Consider the following 24,983-nt stretch of genomic DNA (forward strand, 5'->3'; position numbering starts at 1 on the left):
GACACCCAAAATCACTAATTTAGGTCATGTCTGCCTCTGCCTGCAAAGCCTATAAATGTCAGGGTAGTATGTGCCTGCAACACAGGCATGTTGTGAATAGTAGCGGACGACTGTAAAATGCACTGTAGCCGCGAACGTGCACAATATGATGTACTTTATGACAGAACTTGCCGATATCTCACCTGCCCTTAATCTCTTCCACAGGCCTCAAGCCCAGGCCAGCCTGTTGGCAATGGAAGTGCCCCATCTCCTTCAGGTCTGGCAGAGTCTTGTTCCGTGTGGGGGTCATCATGACTCCCTGCTGGGCCAAGAGCGTGAGCAGGTTCTGGGAGCTGGGGGTTTTGGGGAACTCAAAAGGGGACATAGCCTAGAAAAGAGAGTGTTGGGGTTTCTCTCTGAGTTATTTGTAAATATTCTCATCGAGCTGGTTTTGGTTTTTCTAAATGAAGCTGTCTACACAAAGCCGTGATTGAAACCATCTCAGCCCCGCCCCGCCGCTCCCCCCCCCGCCCCAGAGGAAAGGCAGCTGTCGCACACATTTTTGAATGTTAAGTGCCGCTTCAGAGCTGTGCCTGACTGACTCAGTTCCCTTCACTGCAGGGGCCTCGGACACTGGGGGCAACTCGACCTCTCCTGTTCTCTGCCTTTGGCTCAGGACCAATGTAGTCTCCTGAGGACTGAAATGCTCTAGCTTAATCCAACTTCTTGGGCTGAGCACGTTGGTGACATGTAGTGGCTTATAATAGACAGGAGGGCAGCCTGGAGTATCTGTTGGTCTCTTCTGGCCTTAAACTCTGTGAACTCTCGGATATAAGTGGAGACCAAAGGTAACCTTAGCATCCGCTTCATAGGCAGAAATCAGGGATCCCATCTCTAATGCTACCACCCTCAGGATGCCTGCAGGGCAAAACCTTGCGCTACAAGCCCAGCCACACTGTGGAACTCAGCCCCACACAGAAGCCCACTGCTATGTCTCAGTCCTAATCTGTAGGGATAGGGCAGCTCATTTGCAGGGCCCTCTCAGACCCTTGAACTCACTGCTCAGATGCTGATGCCAAGCGAGATCTGTCCACTAGGAATAGGAGCATTGACTCATTGCACACAGATCACTAAATAGCCCCTGAGGAGGAACTAACCAGCCAGGGCAAATCCAAACCAGTTTTATCTAAACACAGTTAGTTACTCCAGAATAACCCACCAGACTGTGCTGCAAGACACAGTCCACAGAATACCTTTGTAGGGGAGCCCAAGATAGTTGGCAAGGGACTTCTCTGCATGAATTCAGGCAGCTTCGATGAGGACCTCAGCTGTCGGCAGGGCTGCAAGCCATGAACCTGCAGGGGCTGACTGACCGGAGCGTGGCCAAAGTGAACAACTACAGGGTCAGAATGCTGCTTGATAATCTTCTGCCTGCAGGAATGCAAGTCTGACAGGTTGGGAGCGCTGTGAAGCCGGCAGCCCATCCCTCGGGAAGAGTGGTCCGGCACTGAGGCACCTAGAGAGTCCGAACACCCCCCACCCCCACACACACACAGTCATTCTCTGGTTCTAACAATGGGAGCTCGTTTGCTCTCAGGACCTACAGGGAAGCCTTAAGAAAGTAGAGGAGGCAAGTTAGTCCTTGGCACCTACAGATCAAATCCTTCAATACACGGTCAAGTCCAGACTCTGCTCTCAGCAACATGCCACCAAACTTCCAGGCCTGATTTAGGCTTTGACCTGTGGGTGCCTAAACTCCAGGGGCTCATGAAATGAAGGGGCATCACTGCTCAAGTTCATCTGCTGGGATCCTGCACGTTGTCTGAGCTGTCTGGCCCAGCAATTAGCAAGGAGGGCTTAGGAGAACATGGGGGTAGGGAGGAGGAGGAATCAGGATTTCCGCACCGCACAAACCAGTGACTTTCAAGACACAAGCCAGAGTTTGCACCATTAAAACGTGTTATTTTCACAGCCCTGTGGTATAAGGACAGCTGGGAAGCGGCGGGGGAGGAGCCAATGGGTAAGGATTCTCTTCTCATCAAAAAGCATTTCCTGTCTGAGCCAAGCATCAGAGAAGGACAATATTGTACCCAAGGCCCTTTGGAGAGCACATTTCTGTTGTGTCCGGCCCTTATCCATGTGAGGCAGGCAGAAAGAGAAGAGGAAGATAAACACAATATGGACATACCAGGCATGGGGATCCTGCTTCTCATTTCTGCTCCAGGTGGGGAGAAGAAAACAGTCTGGCCGGGCTGCTCTGGAATTGTTCCAACTTTAAGGGGGACACAATCAAAAGGTTTATACAGTATTAGTATTAGGTTTTCCCAGACGATGCCGCAACCACATTAGATAAACAAGTTTCACCGCAGACCCATCTGAGAGCAAGAAGCACTGAGACAGCTACCTCTCCTCTTCTCCTCCCTCAGTGTAGGAATAAAGGACTGAAAAGGTCCAGAGAAAGGAGTTTGAGAGCTTTAGGAAGCCTGATCAGAAGCTCATCATAACAGACTGGGGTCTAATTAGAGAAATCAAATAGGATAAACATTGGCTCTCCACCTATGAGTCCTGTAACCATGGGATTGGAGACTTCAGAGATGTAAAGGATCTAGTAAAATCCAACTCCGCCCCTTTACCTAGTTCTTCATATCACAACACATGCAGAACAGGGCTAATCTTATCCCCAAATGCCCTGCCCTTGAATTGCCCTGTAGCGTCTGGGTCAGATTGTCTGATACTGAGAAGGCTACCCCTGGGGATTCCACTGACCTTGCCAAAATACTGGCCCCACTGAAGTCAGCAACAGTTTTGCCACTGATTTGAGTGAGACCAGAATGTCACCCCCTGTTCATTAATCAGTAACGACACCAAACCCTGATAAGACCGAATGTACAATGATTGGGATGTGGACCCCACTCTCTGAGGTAAAATTCATTTTAACTGCAATCAGCACTGGAAAAGATTCTGGATTCCCAAGACGCACAACTGGGGCCAGATTTTCTGAAGAGCTCAAAAGCCAGCAGGCCCCTTTGAGAACAAGGGGGAATCCACCCTCGCCCTCCCCAGATAGCAATGGGAGCTGCTGGGTGCTGATGAGTTCTTTTGAAAATCTGGCCCTTCTTTCATGCCTTTCTCTGCCCTTGCCCCTCATTCGGGACAAGGATGCTGCAGGACAACAGACCAAACAAGGGCTCAGTGCAGCAGCTGAACATCAATTCCTTTCATAAGCAGGCACTGAGCGAAGATCCACTGGTTACTTCACCATGGGAAAGGCTGATTGGCAGGGCCCAAGGAAGCAGTTGAAGCCTTTCATTCCGAACTCGTTTGCCATGCTTTCAAATGTAACATGAACATTCTGATTTGCATGGAGCCTTTCACCAGAGGACTGCAATGTGTTTCCCCAAGCACTAAGCAAACCTCACATCTCATGCAGCAGATGGGTATTATTATCCCCGTATTACAGATGGGAAAATTGAGGTACACACACTTGTTAGGCAAATCAGTGCCAGGACCAGGGATACAACCCAGCAATCCCAACCTGTACTGTAATCATTAGGCCATCTTCCTTTTTTCTAGTGAAATGGGGTGCCCTTACCTGGCTGGCACCTTACCTTGCGGGGATGGTGTGTAAGGCTTAGCACCACCAAAGGAGAACCGTCTGGGGGATGGCACAGCTCCATGCTCTCCAGAGAAAGGAGGGGAAGCACCGATTTTAGCAAACCCAAGAGGGCTTGTACTGCTTGATCTTCGGACTGTGCCAGACCTTATTGGAAACAGCAATAATGCACAGGTTATTCATGACGCCACTAAAGAGGGGCAAGGAAAACAACATCACCGGACATTTGAACTCACCCAGCTACTTTCCACCTAGCCAAATCTTCATTAATTGTTTATTATTTGTATTGCAGTAGTACTGAGGACCAGGCCCCACTGTGCTATGTGCCATACAAACACAGAACAAGGAGCTTACAATGCAAGTTGAAAAAAAAAAGAATACAATTAGCTTAGCTATAAAAGGGAAATCAGGGGGTTCTTATTGCTTTTAGTCTCTCTCTCTCTCTCACACACACACACACACACACACACACACACACACACACACACACACACACACACACACACACACACACACACACACACACACGTATTTACAGCACCCCCTGGGAAGCCAGAGACTCAGATCTTTCGTGTTACCAGTTTGTTTTAACAACCATCAAAAACGTCCAGTGATTAGTTATCCTAGTTGTTGCCTATCAATGCTGGGCTGCTGGTTAGAGCAGACTTTTAATTAGACAGCTTCATAGTCACGCGTGGCATTGTACAATAGGTGAGCTGTGCCAAATGAGTTACTGCCTCAGAGAGCTTTGAGTCATGTCAGGAATGGCTACAAAACAACACAGAGTGGTGTGTGGCCAATACAACTGGAATGACTGAGTGCTACAGAGGAATTTTCTTAGGCTCAGATTTTCAAGAGAGAGTCCGAGCTACTAACTCCCTTAAGCTCCCTTGAAAAACATCAGCCTTAAGGAGTAAAAATTACACTTATCTATCCTCCTAAAGCATTCCCCAGATCCTGCAAACAAATAGAAGAGGAAACAGAGTACAGTGGATCCATCAAAACCTTGATCCTTTAAAGAGACAGGAATACCGGTTTTGATATCTCACTATTTTTTCTTTACAGGAAAAAATAATTACGCATGCGCACATGCATGCACGTTAAAGAACAGAATGTCTTTTTTACCAGGGTAACCTCCTTCACCAAGATTCCCTTCTGCAGCCATTGGGCATGGCACTCAGACTCCCCGAATAACCAAAAAAAACCCTCCTTTTCTCACATGAATCCCTATTTTCACTCTCAGTCAACTCTTACAAAAAAAAAAAAAAAATCATTTTCAATCAATCATTTCCAAAAATGGTCACAAGCCACAGGTGGCTTTTTTGGAAAGGGATCGGTGAGTGATTTGAAAGAACTACTCAACACAATGCATCATACTGTCATGAATACACACTATACTTTCTCTCCTTTGTAAGATTAAGGTGCAGGTATGCAGGCATATGTAAGCTGATGGCATAAAGATTCCACTGGTGTGAATATACACTTTACTCATGAATGATGAAGCTAAGAGGTCATATCAAATAAATGCCATTACATTCTTTAAGAAACACCATTATATATTTCATTATGCCACCTGCTTTACAGGAACTATGCCTTAAGTGGAACAAGATTTAAAATATTTACTGGTACTTTCCTGGATCTCATACTGCATATAAAAATACTCTAAAAAAGCTTTTCTGTAAGTGAAGATGTTCCAAATGTATAGCTCTGGTATCTTCCAACTGACCTGGCCTTGAAATAAAATGATGTATTACACCCTCCCCCCCCCCCGAAAATTATTTATTGCACACAAACACGAAAGAGAAGCCTAGCACAGAGAAAAGATTTTTAGACCTTTCAATGGGATCCAGAAAGTGTTTGTACTCCATATGGTTTATTAGGTATCAGATCTCAATAATATTATTGGTTCAAGACTGAAAGCCATCTGCCCTGAACTTGCTTCAGAATAATTTTAAAGGGGCTAGTCCATTTTTGGATCATAAAAGGTAAGAGTTTAAAAATGACAGCGACTTGAAACTGCATGGAGACATGGAACATAAGAAGCAGTCCTGTGAGAGAGATGGAATTAGCAAGCAGATAACAGGTGAGGTGGCCACAGATAAATGCAAATTACCATATGGCTATCACTACCACATGTCACATCTGGACACAAACAAACTCCACACACTAGGTACATACCTTCCAGTCACACTGCCAAATTATCTCATTAACTGATAAAACTTTTAGTCTGTCTGCATCACGTGGTCCTAGGTCATTTGGTAAAATGGTCAAAATTTTGCCCCCCAGATACCTGGCATTCAACTTTTCCTGACTTCTGTGGGAGCTGTGAGCAAGTAGCCAAGAGCCAAATTTGGGTCTAAAACTTTAAGACATTTGGTCAAATGACTGATAAGGAAGACCAGCCATTATGGTCACTGTCCTTCTAAGTATGTTTGATAGGCAACCAGAATCCCAACTGCAGCTTTTAGCTTGATAAGGTTTTCCCTCTGTTCTTGGAGGATGTGTACTGCACCTGCTGCGTGGAGGAAGAAACAAATTTACTGAGCACAAGGCTCCTGGACACAAGGATCCTGCTCTGCATGAGCCTGATAATTTTTAGAAGATACAGTGGGTTTTCTTTAGATTGCAAAGATTATGTTAGTCTCATCATTGTACCCATGCTAAATAAAGCAGCCTAACACGATACTTTCATCTGATTGGTAGGCTATAGTTTGTGAATCTGAACCAGCAATTCCAGTCCCTGGTATCCACATCACAGGTACACTCTCTATATCCGCAAATTTTCCAAATCCTTGACTTTGCAGACAGCAAGGATTATTAAGGATGATAGTCAATTCTTTTCCATGCTTACCTCCCAACAGCTGCAGCGAGCTCGGCTCCAGGAAATAGGGGGCATCTAAGAGCAGAAAGGTGTTTAGCCAGAATGTAAGATTTGTTCAAATAGCACTGGCACACCATGATCTGTTTGCTGACTCCCAGTTAGGTCAGACTGACCTATAACATCTCAGGTGTTATCAGCCTTTGAAAAACGGGTTGAGGCCTTTCAGCAGACCAGTCTGACAGGAACATCAAACCCCCGCTGAAAGCTAACCCTAATGAATGTAAACATAAAAGAAACTCACCTTGGCACAAAGTCATACTTCTGCTAAGACTTGGTTCTTTGCTTGCTGCTTACGTGCTGCAACTTGTCAATAATTTGAACATATTCCACCTTTGGTACATGGGCTTTCTTTAAGGTCTCATGCTTCTCATATGCCTCTCCTTTCAATTAGTTTTTAACTGGGAGTGCCATGGGTTAAGCCACAGGACAAGTCTGTAAGACTAGCATGTGTGTGGCAATCTCAGACAGACAGAAATCAAGTGCTCCTCAGAGGTGTGATCCATCTACGCAGTATGCAAAGCATCACTCCCATGGTCCAAGACTAATATCCGGTTCATCCTGATTGGTTCCCAAATGTGCGCTCTACCTTGCAGACATGAACTGTTCATGCACTAATTGTGTTGCATCATCACATTAACATGGAAGAGTCACCTAGGACACATCGTTTTGTGGTGTGACTAAGCGTGTGAACAGATTTTTATAAAAAGGAGTTGCAATCATTTTCAGTAGTTTGACCAAAAATGTCTAAGTTTTAGCCATTTGCCAAATAAAAGACCATTTTTCCTCGGATGTTCCATCAGAGATTGATCTGACAGTGGGGAAGGGACATACGGTGCCCAACTCCTATTGAAACTTGAGGGGCGCTAAGTAACTAAGTGTGCCTTTGAAAATCTCTCTCTCTCTCTCACACACACACACACACACACACACACACTCTTACAGTGCTCAGTCACAAATAGATTCTATTACTGGTTTCAAAATGTCACAAACAATGTTAGTACACGGCATGTTGGGCTGCCCACCTACTGCCAGGGAGAGGGCCTGCAATACAGGAAATTGTGCACAGGGATGGAGATGGATCACACTGTAAAACCTTCTTATGATGTATATAGTGCAGATCTGGAGGCTCCTGCAATGAGCAGGAGGTGGCATTACCTCCTGCCCGCACCTTGGCACTTACTGTGGCAAAGCGTGTTGATTGGGAGACTGTAGGTTCTGTTCGATCCGTCGGTAGTTGTGGATTTGCGTTGGGACCGGGATGGGGACAGAGCGTTCATACTTGCTGCTGGAAAACTGGCCTTGCCGGCTGTGGAATTCAAAGAGAAATAAAGACTCTTGTGAGAAGACAGTGTTTAATGATGCAATTTGATGTATTAACTTGCTTAAGCGACTGTCTGCAGGGCAGCATCCACCTCGCTCCTCTCCTCAGGTTGCGAGTTTGTATTAGAAGAGCCATTAAAGGAAGGGCCACCTCACACCTCCAAAATCCACTCCCCTCTCCTTCCTCAGGGCGATTCCCACCCACCGATTGTGTTAGAAACATGATGCACCACGGCCGCCAGGAAAACTAGACCTCAGCTATTTCAAGCTGCAACCAGCCTGCTTTCCCGCAGCCTCGGAACCACAGCCAAGGAGCACATCACTGAACAAAGGCTAAACGGCTGTTGCTCACAAAGGACACTGGCGAAGAGTCACTTGCTACCCAAAGCTACTTGCGATTCATACAGCGTCATCGCCGAAGAGACGGCATCTCCACGAGTCTCAGCATTCCAAGGCAGACGCACAACCCTGGGAATATGAGCATGTCTGCAAGTGAACCACAAGTGTGGGGAGAGCGACCTGCTGGAGAGGAAATTCGCTATACAGTGTGTGCAGAATTCCCATTGAGGTCAAGAGGAGTTGAGTGTTTTAGAGTCATCCTGCAAACTACACAGATTGCTCTCCAGTTAAGTCCGAACAGGGTACTCAGTTCAGGCTCCAATACTTATCCCCTTCAGCTGGCAGTTTTCTCCATTATTCTTTACCTGCATACTATACTGCACAAAACAAAGAAAACGCACCCCTGTGTGATTAAACTAAGTAGCTTCCTAAAATCCTTTCCCAAATCCTTAGGCCTTCAGGGAATTCCAGGATTAATTGCCATGGCAGCGTCACTCACTGCAGCCAACCCCAAATAGGTAGCTGTTGCACAGCTATAGGAAGATCTTATCAGCGATGGAGGTTCCTGTAGTCTTCTCTTGGTCAATCTGGGATACAAAAATCACTGCCCTTAGGGAATCTGGGTTCACTTCTTAGAGGCTACATGGCCAACAGTTCTACTGGTACATAACCCACAGCAGAAATGCTTCACACAAACAGAAGAGGAAACAAGAAAAGTAACAAAGTAAAGAGAGAGGCTACAGCTGCTGTCTTATACAGCTGCCAAAAGAAGTTAAAGACCAAAACCACATTTTTGCAAAGGCCATCAATACTCCACAGTTGCTGGTGACAATGTTTGGCCATGCCTATATGCTGTAGCTTACTGGCAGATTTCCAGGACATGGTCCATAGCCCATGAATAAGTCACTGACCACTGGAGCAGCACCAGTGGGCTGAAAAAGACCCTCTCACACAACAGGAAGACATAGAAGTGACCCACTTTTCTCCTTCTCCTCCTTAAAATCTACCATTTGCTAATTCTATGCAGTTCTAGCTTCTGTTCTGTATATTCATATTTTCTCCAGACTCCCAGGGATGTCAGCACAAGTGCTCCAGAAACAGAGCAACTACAGGATCAAGACATAATCACTTCAGAGTCTGGTTTTCAGGATGCTGAGCACCCACATTTCCCAATCAAGTCTATGTGAACTACTGCTGCTTCTCACCTCAAAATAATCAGGCTAGGAATGTCCCATAAGCTCAGCCCCACAACAACAAGCTAGTGCATGTGCATGCAAAAAGAGTGGGGAAAAAACCAGGAATGATGATGTAGATTTAAGGTCCAGGCTATCGAGGCGTTTGTCAGCAGAACAGCGACACTTTGGTAAGGGGAATTTACAGGGCATATCGTATAGATACAAGAGTGCAATAAGATATAAATTGAACGGTAATTTGGCTGAGATATCTGGGAGCTAACGTAGAGCCGTCTGTGGGGGCAACACCTGAAGTTTTAAGGGATGAAGGAGGGACTCTTCACCTTGCATATTGCCTGACTGACTGAACTTCTAACCCAGGCCTGCATCTTTCAAAGAAGAGAAGTTACTGAGTCAAAGTGTGGCCTCATATAAGAGCTACTGTACATCAAGTCCCACTACGAGCCAACCTTCCATACCGCATGTATGCTGTAAACGAGGAGGTCAAATTTAGATGACATGCAGGGAACTTACCAATTGATCCAGATAACAAATAGTTGGTAACTAAATCTGAACCTAGTACGTATTAGACACTGGAAATATCTGGAGGTCTTTCAAACCACAGCGGTCCAGAAATTCTCAGAGCCCAACAGATCAAGGAAAGAGAGTTCAGCTAATCAGTTGTAACTAAAAGTGCTCAGAGAGAGTGGCATTAAACCCATCACTTTAAGACACAGCGAAAGTAGTACAGAGACACAATTTTATGAGACATTTTCAATGGGGAAGTGATTGAAAAAAAGCCTAGCAGTTAATATGGGTTAATCCTGGTCAGGTGACATTCTGGTTAACATTCAGGAGCGTAGTTCCAGTGAGCACACTGACATCTGGAGGCAAACTCTTCTCTACCAGCCAATCTCAAACAGCCTTTGCTATCTGTTCCATTTGGGCAGCCTCCAGCACTGCAGGGAGGGGCGGGAAAGGGAGGTGAAATGCTGATTGCAAGACAAGAGGCACAAACAAAGGGCTAAGAAATGGTGCCAAAGGGAGAGTGAAAAGCCAGTGTTGCCTCCTGCTGCCAATGGCATAAAGTGACGAACTGAAGGCCTGAGCGACATCACCCAGTCAAAGGGCCCATGCTTGAGTACGGTGAAGACACTTGCTGGGACCAGCTCAGAAGCACCCTCAGGGTGGCTGAGGTCCCCACATACTCCATTTTGTTGGGGTGGAGTGGTGGCTCCAGTCCTACATTACAGTGGTCTCTTCCCCTTCCTGGAAGGGTAGATAGTTTCTCTTTGGGGTCTCTGTAGACGCAGGGTTTGGGGTCCGTTCCACACAGGCTAGTGGGAATGAGTGAGTGGGAGTGGGGTAGTGACAGGCTAGACCCTCATGTAACTAGCAGTGATTTTCCACCTTCCATGCCAATGGGACTCACGCATTCTGATTTGGTGGTGAGAAGCAAGCCAGCATTTGCAATGACCTTCCGTGCGTTTCCACCCACCGCTCTTTAGGGCGAGCTCGAATCCTCTAATGAACACTGATCCCATGGCTGTACACGAATCAGTTAAAGAACAAGCTGTTAAAAAGCTTAGCAGGTGACGGCATGAGAAGCCTCATGCAGTTAAACTCTGAGCCGTGGTACGTGCCGGCCAATTAGTCTGATCATGTCAGCAAGGCTTTGAGCTGTATTTCTTCCCTATGTTTATACAGGTTTAAGCAATGGCATGTAATTATGGGCTCTCTCTGGGTGAGGAGCATTTTCACAACGAAGGCTGGGACTTCTTTAGCATTTTAAGTTATTTCAGGGTGAATTTCCCCACTCGTAAGAGCTGCCAGGTCAACAGGTTAAGACACTCAAGTCCTCCCCGTTACTCAGAGCGCAGAGGCAGTGCGAGCTTTCTTATGCCAATGGACCACCTTGAAGGGTGGGAGTCAATCAAATCAGTCTTCATGTGAATTCAATCTTTATGAGCAAATAGAGCCAAGCAGAGTCACTGGTGGTGCTGGATTTCGGTGTGTGGCCAGCTGGACCATGAACTCATTTCACATGGGCCATTGTCAGCACTGGCCTAGCTAAATTTGAACCTGTGACCAAAAGGAGGAGGTTCTAGACCACTGCTGCTCCCTTCAGCCGAGCCAGTTATACCAATATCCACTGCAGTTCATCACTACAAACCAAACAGCTCTATCTGGCAGCAGGACCGACCCTTCTCAGGTGTGGAGCAGAGAGCTGCTTGGGGCCTTACGCAGACTCAAAATATCTGAGCTGGCCCAACCGCCTCCTTCGACAGCAGGACCAAATGGGGAGACAACCCTCCCACAGATTCAGTTGCCTACCCACCATGTCAGCCACTCAGGGCCGCAGTACTGTTGAGGCCTCAGAAGATAAGACAAGCTCCATCTCGCAGCCTCTTCGCAGCAAGATGGCTATATCTGTGGTGGGTTCCAGCACTGCTGTGAGCAGCAAGGTCCTTTCCCCTAATTAAATACAATGTTCTTTTTTTCCTGCTCGACAAAGACAAACAAAAATCGCTCCCAAATAAGCATGATGCGAGCGAGGAGCCCTTTATGGATAACCTGCCCTACGAAAAACATGGTGGTATTGGAAAAGCCTCAGCCAAAGCAGTGCCTTTGGGTTCCTGTAACGGTCGCCATCATGGCTGGCACACCGGCGATTGAACTAGGACTCTGCAGTGCTAAAAATGTGAACGGCTACAGCTTAAGCTAAAGAGCCAGGTTCTCTAGCTGTAACACTCATATTCTCTGTGGACTGGGCACAGAGGGGGACTCTCACCAATGGGTTGCATTCAGCTCAGTCTCATGTCTGTGTAGTATTAGTAAAGTTCCGGATGGGGGCTGAGGGCGCTCCCTGTTCTCCAGAGAACAGGGGGTTAACTCCAGCTCAGATTCCTTCTCCCCTTGCCCTTCTTGGGGGGAGGGAATGCCTTTGAGGAGTTCAGGCTCCACATCCAGGACTGGGCTGAGCCTGAAGCTGTTGAGTTTTTCTGATTAGTTTTTTTTTATTGTAGCCGCTGCCCTTTGACTCAAGGCCAAGCCTCACCGTGAGGTTCTGACCCCACCCCCAAATTAACATTGGTGGGAAGACACCTCGATTTCAGAAGGAGTTAGATCAAGGCCTAAAACTTGTTTTTTGGGGTGAACAATCTCACCAACTTTCCTCTTACCTTGCTGGGCTGGGAGAAGTGCTGTAAGGGGGCGGAGGGGATGGGGTCCTTGCCTGGCTCTCCACACCAGCTGAAGTCACCAGGGAGGTCCTGGAAAGGGAGAGAGAGAAGCCGTTCTGTTAGAGCCCAGGGGGCAACAGCACTTCCCCACTCCTGACCGCTCCCCCCAGCTTTGCCACCCAAGGCTTCATGTAGTTTTCACATGTGTCGGAATGTAAGTTAACTGTGCCCCGGCATACGCTGTGGGTAGCAATCCATTCCCCTCTCCTCTGTTCTGCCCTTGCCAGGGGGCCTCAATGTGGGTGTACATGTAATTTCTGCCCGGTTTAAAAGGGCCTCAGTGTAAATGAGAATCCGATCCTCAGAGGTTTTTTGTTTTTTTTTTTTAAAAAGGAATTGGAGGCCAGTTTTAACTACTCTTCCTTGTCCCTCAGCTCTGTCCCAAGAAACCCAATGAAACTGCAACTCAATTATTAGGAAGGCTGTGAATTTGGTTGAGAGTAGACTGAGGTTAGATTAAATCAATAATAGAAAAATAGTAACAGCAGCATCTGCTCCAAACCCACTGCATTATTCATCACTCTAGTAATAAACTGTCAGCCTTTATCCCTTGTGCAGCTCCTTTCATACAAGGATCTCAAAAGGCTTTGCAAAGGTGTATGGTTACCAACCTCCCACCATTTTACAGCTGATATAACCGAGCCATCAGGAGGTAACTCGCTGGTGACTTGCTCACGGTCATGCAGTGAGTCAGTGGCAAAGTCCAGAAGCCAACACAGGTCTCCTGATTCCCAGGCCTGCAGAGTGCATAGGACACACACCATAGAGCTGTTTGGTTTGTAGTGATGAACTGCAGTGGGTATTGGTATAACTGGCTCAGCTGAAGGGAGCAAGACAAGGCTGAGGGACTGTGGACAAGTCACCCACAGTTTTCTTAGGATAAAGAATTTTCCCTCCCTCCCCAGTTTCTCTAGAAAAAAATGCTCCCTGGTAGAGGGGTACAGAAGGGAAGGGTCAGGGTTCTTCCTATTACTGACCTCATCATGGAGTCTAGTGCTACAGCAAATCTGCAGCAAGGCTCTGCATACGGGCAGGAGAAAAGGGCTTGGGAACTTTGCCTGGCAGATGAAAAAGCGGCTCGCCAGCAAGCTGGGCTGGGTTCCAACCCAAATCTCTTCCAGTGAATGCTGGCATACTGCTGGGAATGGAATTGCAGTTGCATTGCAGTTCCCCAGTCTCCCTGCTTTCTCTCTACGAGTCACTAAATTTCCCCATCCCGAAGGCCAAGACAATTGTAAGGGTTTCTCTATGCTAAAAATATAGCCCAGGTCTGGGGGGCCCATTACAATACAGCTCCAAGCTGCTGTATAAGCAGGACCTTAAGGAGACTATGGTGCAAACAGGAAGTTGCAACTAGGTCACTGAGAGAATCATCTCTGAAGCAAAGAGAGGGCCTCATATAGAGTTAAGTGAGCAAAATCCCTTCTCCATCTCCTCAAGCCCAGCAGCGTTTAATGCAGTCTCGGTGTCAGAGGCTAACCATTCTAGTTCTTAACAGGTTAATGCTCTTACTCGCTGTACATCAGGCTGTCCTGGATGGGTTTCCCTCCTGCTGCCTCAGCAGTTAGATCACCTGTGTGTCAAGAAAGTGAAGAAATGGATTAAGTTTGGGTCATGTCCTTAAAAGCTTTTATATGTTCAGAGTGACTGATTTTAATCTCCTGCTTCTCCAAGACCAAGAGGAACTTGGATCCCAAGCAGCCTTTAAGATCTCTGTTTCGCTGAACCAGTGCAGTCAGCAGCTGGTTTCATTCCGATCCCCATGGCCTCAGGCTTTGACAGATTTGGTTTGAAAGAAGGTATTTTTGGAAAGTGGAAGAGACTTGACAGAGGTGTTTCGGAGCATAGACACGCGTCCCTTGTTGCAAGCTGTTAGCTGCTTTGCAAAGGCAGTGGCATGTTTTGCACGTAGGGCTCAAACACATCTATGCCCCACATGGCAAGATTCCAATCTGACCACGTGAGGTGGCAGCTGGATACACAGAAGAGCTCACCCCTACCAAATGCTCAAAATGCTGGAAATGTGAACAGTGCCAGACATTAGTACCCAGCTCCCACTGCTGTTACTGGGGAGAGTAAAAGCAACGTTGACTTCTTCTCTCACACTCTAATTACATGCACCGACACACACTGCAGAGCCCATTCTTCCTTCCAAGCCTACAGGAAAGTTCAAATGTTTGCAAGAGAGATGAGTAAGGGAGGGCCTTATCCCCAGTTCAGCAAAGCACCATAAGCACATGCTTAACTGTAAGAATGTTCTTCAGTGCTCTCCTGAACAGGCACTGACTTAAGCACATGCTTAGGTGCATTGCTGAATGGGGGTCCTCTTCTTTTTGTACATGTGTTTATATGAACACATTTACTGCTACATTCGGGGGGAGGGATAGCTCAGTGGTTTGAGCATTGGCCTGCTAAATCCAGGGTTGTGAGTTCAATCCTTGAGGGGGCCATTTAGGGATCTGGGGCAAAAATTGGGGATTGGCCCTGCTGTGAGCAGGGGCTTGGACTAGATGACCTCCTGAGGTCCCTTCCAACCCTGAGATTCTATGATCTATGTGAGCCTACACTGCTTCTCCCCCACTGGGGTTTTCAGCTCTCATGCTCAATTCAGATCCATGTCCTGAAAGATTCCTTATTCTCAAATCCTTTCTTTGAAACTACTTAGTTACAGAATGTACTGCAATGCAATCAGCGTGCCAGATGTTTCCTCAGTCTGGGGAACCAAAACATTCCCACTTTACAGTCAAAACGTAGAGAATCTATCAGTGTTTTGGCTTTCCAGAAGCAGTCTTCAGCGTACAAACAGCCTCCCTTCTTCACTGTCTCTAAACACACTACAAACAGCGTGGCTTACTCGCGACCTGTGCTGGAACCATAACAAAGTCGTCAGTATCACAGGAGGAATTCTTGCTGCTGCTTTCAGCGGAGTCCTTAGACCCATGCAGGAAACCAGGGGAATCCTGGGCAGGCGACACCAGAGCCTTCTCCCGCAGCTGCTGCATCTCTCCTACGGACTGCTTAAAGCAAAGCAAACAAACACGGAGTTTAATACAGCTAGTGCATCATTCTGCTAGATTCTAAATTACATTGTGCAAAGTCAGAGCCAAAATGCTGCTTATAAACGGGGGCTGCCAACTTGCCACAAACAGATGCTTCTTTTACTGACTGCAAAAGAATCGTATAATTCAAAGCTAAACCCAAGTCAGAACAGTGCCGCTTTTGATCACCAAAACATGGCACTGGTACATCAAATGCACCTCAGATAAGTAACAGTTTCTCTGAGGTAGGCACCACTTTTTGCTTAGACTTTCCTGATGGATAGACCACCAGCTCCCTGCAAAAGGAATACAAGGAGAACTAGGAAGAGATGGGGGGGAGGGCTTAGTTTTGTTGTTGGCACGCGGCTGCTATCCACTCACTCCATGGCAGTAGCTGGATTTTGGGTACGTTTACAGAATGTAGGGTCATCAGCGAGGCACTGATCTGTGCAAATATATTTTCACTGGGGCTGGGACGCAACGAGTGGGGAGTGAAGCCTGGGGAGCAGGGCTTATGGGAATAAAGAGCAGCTCAGAGTGGTCAGTCAATACCAAATGGTTCTTTCAGTGGCAGGACAGGCTCCAGGGAGAGCTGCATTATACCCGCCCCTCAGCCAGAAGGGACGAGTGCCACGAAATCGACACTTTAAGGATGGGAATGGGGAAACATGAGTGGTGCAGAAGGATCCCTTCTGCCATCCCTTAGGCAGGAAGCATATCGACCATGTCTGCTATATAGGCCTTAGCCATTCCTCAACCAAGTGCAGTTTGGGGCTGGGAGAGATCTCCAAGGGGTTGAATTAAAGCAACTTTCACTTGGGTCCCTAGAGCAAGGTCAGTATATGAAACCTCTTGCTAACTCAGTGGGTTGACAGGGAGTTTGGACCACTCATGTGCTGCTCAAGCCAGAGAGCAGGCTAGGTGTTCTTGATGCTCAGGGACAGGAGAGACTGCCACAATGTTCTCTAACCAAGTGTGACGTGAGGGCTACGACCTCGGCCAGCCCCTCCTCTCCAGAGGAGGGAGGTGATAATTGCAGGAGGGAGAGAAATAAACAAAAAACTCTTGCCCCCAGTGACCCAACTCGATGAAGTCCAAAGGATATGGAGAGCAAAGAGCCCCTCTTCCAGATCACCCGAACATCAGAGCTCCTGGGTTAGCTTAGGGCAGGGGTTCCCAACATTTCCCGTACCAGGAATGCGCACCCCACCTACCCCCAGACTCTTCCCCTCAGAACCTCGTAAACACCTACTCATGACACCGCTTGAGGCATGTAACCTGCAAATTCAGAGCCCCTGGTCTAGGGACATTAGGAAGAACAAAATGCCTAACAGAAAAGCAATCTTGCAAAGGAGGAACAAGAAAATTCATAACCATTTCCCTCTTCCCCCATCCCCATCACACCAATATTCCTTTGCACAAAGAAGTTCAAAAGGCAACTTTCACTGACAGTTTCTGAAATCCACTCGGTGAGCTGGGGGGCATGTCACTTTGCTGGCAGGTTAACATTCAGCCCTTCAGAGGAAAGTTTAGTGGTTAAGTAATGAGGGGAGACAGACGTCCGTTCAGATCCACTCTCCTAAGCCTACCAGACGGCTTTGGCGAACGTGCGCCTGGGCAGGTTCACCTTGCAAAAGAAGGTGGATTGTGCTGTCAAACTTGGCTCGAGGGCAGGGAGCTGGCAGCCAGCACTAGATGCTGCATTAATGACTTGTTCTGGTTCTTAGGAGTCTTACAGCTCTACTGACACCAGCTGGTGTCATTAATGCAAGCCTCACTCACTGCAGGCTCTTTGCATAATAGATAAAGACAAACTGAAGTACTCCTTGTGGAGAAAGTCACTTTAGGACCGCAACCCATGTCATACTGCATAGGAGCTTGCAACCGGCACAGACTGAATTACTCAGGTGTTACAATCTTCAGCAACTTTAGGCAGTGAAAGCAAAGGACCTATTTCAAATGATGCAAATGAGACGGCGAAGCAGAAAGGGACAACAGCCAAGGCACCGTCAGGAACGTTAACAAACCCCCCCGCCTCCCCCCGTACATCTGCGGGTTGTACTTACGGGAGGTGAGGCCAGGTGGGAAGTGGAAGAGCTGCTGGAGGAACTACCAGAGCCTGAGCTTGGATAAGAAGGCACTGGCACAGAAGCAGCTGGGAACAGAAAGAAATTGTTAAACGTTCTGATCAGCCAACAATGCAATGATTGAAAAGGCTTTTCTAGTCTTCTTTCCCATCAGGTTTATCTCATATACCAGATGGTGCCATTTAATGGAGGGAAAACCAACATTTGGTCCAGTTTAAATGAGAAAAACTTGCCTCCCCCACACCACGCTGTTTGACATCTGTTATCTTTATTATGGTACTCCTGCAGGACACACGGTCACCTTAAGTGTGAATGTGCTTACTGGTCAGCTCTAAGGCAGACCATTCCCAGTAACCTGGGAAATGTTTTGGTATTTTAATGGTTTACGTGGAGCCAGAAGATAGTCATTTCACTTCTCTTCTCTCCCACCTGCACCGTCAGAAAATTACAGCCTTGCCTTAGTTTTATTAACCCACAGGATTGGGCATACTTACTCTATGTACACGGTATAGAGCAGGGGTAGTCAATAGGCAGACCGTGGGTCAAATCCGGACCACCAGACACTTTTGAATGGACTCCAAAATCTTTTTATTTACTTATTATCATCATTACTGTTATGGTTTTTTAAAATTATTTTCTCTGGAGTCTGGACCTTGACTATACCTGGACTAAGAAATCTGGACTTCTATAAAAATAACTGACTACCCCGATGGGGTAATTATGAAGAGGAAAGCTTTCTTCTCCACGTAAAACTGCTTCATGGCTAACGATGTTAAAATATTACCGTGAAGGGCTTATGTTTATTTTAACAGCCACGTAACTACATGGAGATACCTTCATTTCTTTAACCCTTAGGGCAATGTTCAGTGATTGTGTGTGTGTGCATGGGTGGTAGGGGAAGAGATGGTCTACTGGCAAGAAGAGCTGGGATCCTTTGGGTTCTTGACAGAGCAGAAATTAAAATTGTTCCCATCATACGCGTCTCCTTTTATTCTGGCCTGCCTGTGGACCTTGCCTTACACTTCCCCTGCCCCAGCTTATACCAGTAAGAAGTGGCTCCATGATCACAGGCTGGGAGTGAGGATCAGAGTGAGGGAGCAAGAGCTGAAGGAGGTGTCCCAAGAAAAGGTAGGAGGGCTTCCTCAGTAGCCAGAGGTAAAGGGAGGATACTACAAAGAAAGCAGAATCATTGACAGGGGCCAGAGAAGAGGAGAGAGATGGATCTCCCGTCCCTTGTATTGGAACCCCAAGGATGTCGTCTATTCATCCTCAGGGTTCTAAGGATTAAGACCATAGACAAGGAATCTCTGTGGGAGGAAAGCTTTCTTTTCTGTAACTCCCATGCCTATACTGAGGGTGGGTTTGACTGCAACCTCAGTAGGCCATGTTATAACATGCTGCCCTGTCGAGAAAGAAAAGTATCCCCAAAATAGGAATTCTGGAAGGAAAGTCAGAGTCTTGGGTTGCTCGGTTAAATATCAAATACCCAGAATGCATTTTCAGCTCCCAGATCTAAAAGCATGGCCGGCTCTCGCACCCTATGCTTGAGGAACAAACCAGAAAGTCTGGGTGAACTCACATGTAGGTGGAGAGCCCAATTTCATGCAGCACTTCCTTTGAAATCACTGGGATTCCTACATGTAGACAGCTTGCAGGTCAGTCCCAACCGCCTTCTCAATGTCTTGGAAAACAAGAAGCCTGAAAGAATCTCCCCAGTTTTAGCCTGCAAACTGTAACAGGAAGTACAAACAACTGCAGCTGCCAAATCTGCACAAAGAAACTAGGAACCCTCCTAAACTCTTAGCAGAGGCCTCACAGACGAGTACTGTAGTGAGGTCTCCCACTACTAAGATTTTATTGTTTTTACAAAATATACTGCACCATGTACTGTACACTGACTGCTGTATCTGCTTTAATGTTTATTTTTCCCTTGGATGATCATTTTTACTATTTGGGAACTCGGCTGAATTTGGCGCTTTTCCTTCTATTTTTGTCTATTTGCACTGGAAAGGTGTTCCATAAATCTAAGGGCAGGAAGAAAGACTTTTCCACTATGTAGCTGAATTCAAACTAAATGACATCTGCTAAAGTAAATGAACTAAATGCATCTTTGGATGCAGCCTCCTGGATTGTTATTTTATTATTTCTTCCCTGGGCCCCCATTGACTTCATTGCAGGATCAAGGCTAACTCACAAGATCTGGTCATTTACAGCAGGGGCTTTCAGAATCTGTGAATTAGTCAGATTCACTGTAATTATATGTTTGATTCCCCCTTTACCCAAAAAAGGCACAATCAGTTAATGACGGCAATACACAACCGCTTGAAAGAAATGCACTCCTGTTTTCTGCCCGCAAGGCATTCACTTTCAGTTTAAAATTTAAAAGGAATAAAATTTTTGGAACACAATGTTTTCACCTGGAATCTAGACAGAGAGACAGTAACATGAATTATGTTCCTCACCTCAAATCCTAAAATTGCCAGGCATCATGGTAACAAAGGCATTAGCTCTCGTAATTATCTTCTCCAGCTTGTCCCAACAATGGAGTTATCATCCAGCTAGTAGCAATATCAGTAGTCTCATGCCAACAGAATCCAAAATGGAGCACTGCCCAAAGGGGCAGTTTTGCTCTGAGAAGCAAGTAGGTGCAGCCCTGAATGGTTCTTAGTGCAGGACTGAGGCCTACACAAAAGCAGTTGCAACCAATAGGGTGCCACGATTTCCAGCAGAAACTTTATTTCGCCAGGGGCTTTTGTCTTGAAAAGTCATTTGGGGCTGAAACATGGTGTAAAAAGTCTCCATCTGGCATCCACTTGTCATATAAACCAGCTGGATAGAATCTGGTAAACCTCTGTAGCTCTCTTGTTTTGTTGTTGTTGCATCAATTCCTGATGAGGCAGTATTTTGGAGGTTGCAAGGTACAGAAGCAAAAGACGAATTAAGTAAAAATTCCCCTTTAAACCTTTGAGCTTCAGAAAATATCATATTTGAAATGTAGCTATTGTACCATATGCAGGTAGTTAGATTTACAGATGATTTTGCTGTTCTTTGCTTTGTGAGTACGCACAGTAAGATCAGAAAGTTGGCATCAGAGCTATAGGTCAAGAGCACCAAACTGAACATATTGTTCCAGACACTGAACCATCTCACCAGTATTATGTATCACTTTAATGCATAATATTTGCTCATGCTACCTGGCATCTCTCTTGCAAGCCAGGTTCAAAGAGACATCAAGTGATACATTAGTCATAAATAGGGGAAAAAAGAGAGGACCTTATAGACTCATAGACTTTAAGGTCATAAAGGATCATCGTGATCATCTAGTTTGACCTCTATCACATTGCAGGTCACAGAACCTCACCCACTCCTGATTAGATCCTTAACCTCTGACCGAGTTACTGAAGTCCTGAAATCATGGTTTAAAGACTTCAAGTTACAGAGAATTCACCATTTATGTTAGTTTAAATCTGCAAGTGACCCATGTCCCATGCTGCAGAAGAAGGCAAAAAACCTCCAGGGTCTCTGCTAATCTGACCTGGGGGAAAATGCCTTCCCAACCCCAAATATAGTGATCAGTATACACCCCACTTAATGCAATTGTATTTACTGGTCACAACAGCCTTAATTATGCTTCCTCGTGCTTGGTTCCGATAATGCACTGTAACCAATATCACACGCCTATCCAAGGCCGTACAGCATCTATCTACAGACAAATGACATTCTTACTAGAAGGGTGTATTTTAGGATTTTATTGATATTTTTACACTTCTAAGATACATCTCTCATCGCAGGTACAAAACCCACAAGTTAAATAAATAACAAAAGACAGACAACACAAGTTAACAAAACCCAAGGCCCCAAACCCACCACTCAGGCTAAAGCCAGTGGCAAGCAGATCGCTCTTGCAGCATGCCCTGACGGCCAACAGACTTGAGGCTCTTGTCTCACCACGGAGGAGGATGGATGTGGGAGGGAAATACACCCCAGAACTGTAGAGGATAGGCCATTAGATGGGTTTAGGAGGCCTGGGTTGCATTCCCAGCTCTGCTGCAGACTGCTATGTGGCCCAGAGCAAACTACCTCACCTACACAGGCCTGTTTCCTCTTCCACCCTCTGTCTGTCTTTGCTGTGTAATCTGTGAGCCCTTTAGCGCAGGGACTGTCTCGAAGTGTATGTCTCTAAGTGCTGCGCCTCCCACAATAGGGGCCTTGAGCTTAGTTGATGCCTCTACCTGATACCCCAAATACAAATATTTAATAATAACTGTTACTTGGAAACAAACTGGAAGCCAGAGCAGGTTATGGGCTACAGGTGTCCTAAACTCTTAGACAGAAATGCTAGAAACCCAATCCTGTTTCTATTGAAGTCAGTGGCAGTTTTCTTATCAGTTCCAGTGGGAAGAGGATATCACAGAAGCAATGAGGCAATCTCTAAAATTATTGCCATTATGATCCTGGCATGGGGATTCTCACAAATGAATCCATTCTGGGAGTGACATACTCTCCGTCTAAGGTCAGATGCAGCTACCCAAATCTCACCACCTCCTCCATCCTCCCTACTCCCATGTCGAGTGGAATGGCTAGATGGACTTACAGGAGGCCTATAGCAGCACCCAGCCAGATCCATTTTCTGCGCCCGAAGTCAGGGGGCTTCATCCCTGAGCAAGTCTAAGTGTAACTGTGCTAGACATGGACCTCGCATTAAACTGCATGAATCACAAGGGAGACCCCTGTCAGATGATGTCCTGCATGCTTCAGACGAGACTTCGAGTGACAGTGATATTTTCCCCATGCCCCTGGCCTACCTCTCTCAAGTTGGCTCTTCCTGCCTTATCTCCCCTATGCAGGGATCAAAAGGACCCAAGTTAACCCCCGTCATCTCAGCTCTTAGCAGTCCAAGCCACACTCCCCAGGAACTCTCTCAATCTCCTGAAGGCCTCCATCCATTGGGTGCATCCACTACAGCCAACTGTCAGAGTACAGACCTCCAGGGCAGGCCGCAAGAGCCATCTACCCAAACAACAGGCCTCCCCACAAAAGACCACAGTCCAAGACCTCTGAGGTTGACGACAGGAACTTCTTCCCTCTCCTTGTTTAAAGCAATATCAGTCTTTCCCTGTCCCAGGCTTTACACATATGTCTAGTGGTGGGGACCGGGAAGGCTGGTGGGCAGCTTCAGATCAGGAAGGTCCTTACCTGCCCACAGAGGTGGCCGTTGTACAGGGCCAGTGCCCCGCACCAGTAGCCTAGGTGCAGTTGGAGACGAAGGCCGAGCCAGGAGAACCCTCCCCTGGCTGTTGCGGTGCGCTTGCTTTCCGCACTCTGAGGGTGTGGGTGACGCTGGAAATGGAGGGCAAGTCAGGAGAATCCTTTCCTGCTTGTGTGGGGTTCCCTGCGGTACAGGGCTGGCCCTCCATGGCGACAATGCAGCTGGACATGAGAGCTGGGCCGGTGGGTGAGCAAGCCAGGGTTGCGAGAATCGTTGCCTGCCTGCAGGTAGGTCAGAGACTGAGGGTCTCATCCCCCAGAGTGGTGGTGTGGCGAGTGATGGGGGGCGAGCTAGCTTTGGAGCTTCCCGAGGCAGGCAGAGTCCTTCCTTGTCTCCAGGGCGGTCAGGCTTTGAAGGACTTGTCCCCCACAGTGGCGGCGTGGCTGATGCTGGGGGCCAGGCTGGCTTGGGAGTTTCCTTAAGCAAACAGAGTCCTTTCCCGCTTGCGGGACAGCCCTGCTTTGCAGGACTCACCCCACATGGCAACGGTGCAGCTGGCGGTAGGGGCCGGGCTGGCTTGTAAGTGGCCCTAAACCAGAAGAATCTTTTCCTGCCCGTGGTATGGTCACCTAAGCACACAGTTAAGGTGGGGGAGTGTTTACAATGCATATCAGGGATAAACCAGAACTCCTGCCTCGGAGCCATGTGTTCCTACAGTAAGACTGTCAAAAGCGACAAGCAACACCTCGTTTTTTCAGCATTCACCTTGAGACCCATTACATGGGCTTGATGTTCAGAAAGTGCCGCGCACTCCCCCTCTGAAAATCAGGCCCTTTTGAGATAGTTCAAGGTTGGCCTCCAAAAATCACCAACCACTGCTGAAAATCTTGGCTCCAATATTTAAACAGAAGCTTAAGAAGAGGCCTAATGAGAGTCCTTCTGTAAAAGCAATGGCCGTGCACCCTCGATAGAGCTCTTATAAGAGGGGGCCATCTTGGTCAGGGGGAAAATTACCCAGTACCGTGATAGTGATTCTGGGTTGGACACTGAATTTCACTTTTAATTTAAAAGGAGATGAGTAAAGCTGGTTGGAAAATCGTAACAGATACAAAAAATTTTGATTAAAAAAAAGGGGGGGGGAGGAATTGCCAGTGGAAAACATTTTTCAATTGGCTTCAGTCACAAGTATCCAAAATAAACCCCTCTAAAAGAGAACTTGGAAGAACCTGGAGTTAAAACCTGAATTTGGTCCAAAAGACTGCACTGCTCTCCAGTACCTGCTATTCAGTGCAACCCAACAAATGGGTAATGGATACATGGCTTGGGGCATTTTCACAATTAGACTATTAGTTTACATCCTGGCCACCATCAACTGTTATTAATTGTCTGATACACGCAGGTGAGAGGGAGATATAAGCAGCATAATGCTGTTTACCCATAAGACTGTGAGGTCAGTCATTTCCAAGAAGAAAGCCATCCACACACACACACACACACACACACACACACACACGATTTACTCCACTTTAGGTCCTTAAACAGACCAAGGAAATCCAGCGTTTGAAGATAATTCAGCAGATTCAAATATATTTCAGCTGCAAAATCCAGAGATTTTGAACTCAACCCAGTGGTGAAGCCCAATGGTGAAGTCAATGCTCAAATAACCAAAAGGACTTAGAGACAGCTCTCTCTTTTGGGGCTTAGCAGTTAGGGGAAGGTAAATCATGGCTTTGTTAAAGTTTTAAGAAAAATATTAACACTTACATTTTTTCATAGAGGCACTTGCATCCAAGAAAGGGTGATGGAAAAACTCATCTGAAAATAGAGGAATAACGGTTCAATGCAAGTAAAATGCTGCGTGTCCAAACAGTTTACAAAGCTGGGAAAGTTATTTGGTATTTTTTCCATTCTGGGATCTACAGTCTGCTTGTCCCAGTTAGACTATCCATACACTGCAATTATACTTAGCATTGTTCTAAGGAGACAGGCTGGGGACTGGACTGAGGGCCAGTTCAAGGAAGCCTGTTGTGTCCTGGGAAGTCACAAGAGCGTGCAGGTTGCTGGAGAATCAGAGGGGTGAAGGCACGATATAGACATGTCTGG

At 46.7% G+C, this 24,983-nt stretch overlaps 1 protein-coding gene across 5 annotated transcripts in view; it reads right to left on the reverse strand.

Moving 5' to 3' along the window:
• Nucleotides 1-24,983, reverse strand: part of ULK1 (unc-51 like autophagy activating kinase 1) — a 104,501-nt gene that overhangs the window by 16,922 nt on the left and 62,596 nt on the right. For 4 of the 5 annotated variants that reach the window (XM_043497716.1, XM_038373084.2, XM_043497718.1 and 1 more), the window contains 10 exons: nt 24,645-24,695; nt 17,651-17,739; nt 15,401-15,563; nt 14,059-14,119; nt 12,487-12,576; nt 7,654-7,779; nt 3,588-3,739; nt 2,168-2,251; nt 1,233-1,495; nt 183-367 (listed from right to left, as the gene is read on the reverse strand). In XM_043497716.1, coding sequence (XP_043353651.1) covers nt 183-367; nt 1,233-1,495; nt 2,168-2,251; nt 3,588-3,739; nt 7,654-7,779; nt 12,487-12,576; nt 14,059-14,119; nt 15,401-15,563; nt 17,651-17,739; nt 24,645-24,695 — 1,264 coding nt within the window. The remainder of the gene's footprint in view (nt 1-182; nt 368-1,232; nt 1,496-2,167; nt 2,252-3,587; nt 3,740-7,653; nt 7,780-12,486; nt 12,577-14,058; nt 14,120-15,400; nt 15,564-17,650; nt 17,740-24,644; nt 24,696-24,983) is intronic. The other variant, XM_043497717.1, reaches the window with a different exon arrangement.

The sequence above is a fragment of the Dermochelys coriacea genome, chromosome 15 (genome assembly GCF_009764565.3).
Source record: "Dermochelys coriacea isolate rDerCor1 chromosome 15, rDerCor1.pri.v4, whole genome shotgun sequence".
Taxonomy (NCBI): Eukaryota; Metazoa; Chordata; order Testudines; family Dermochelyidae; genus Dermochelys; species Dermochelys coriacea.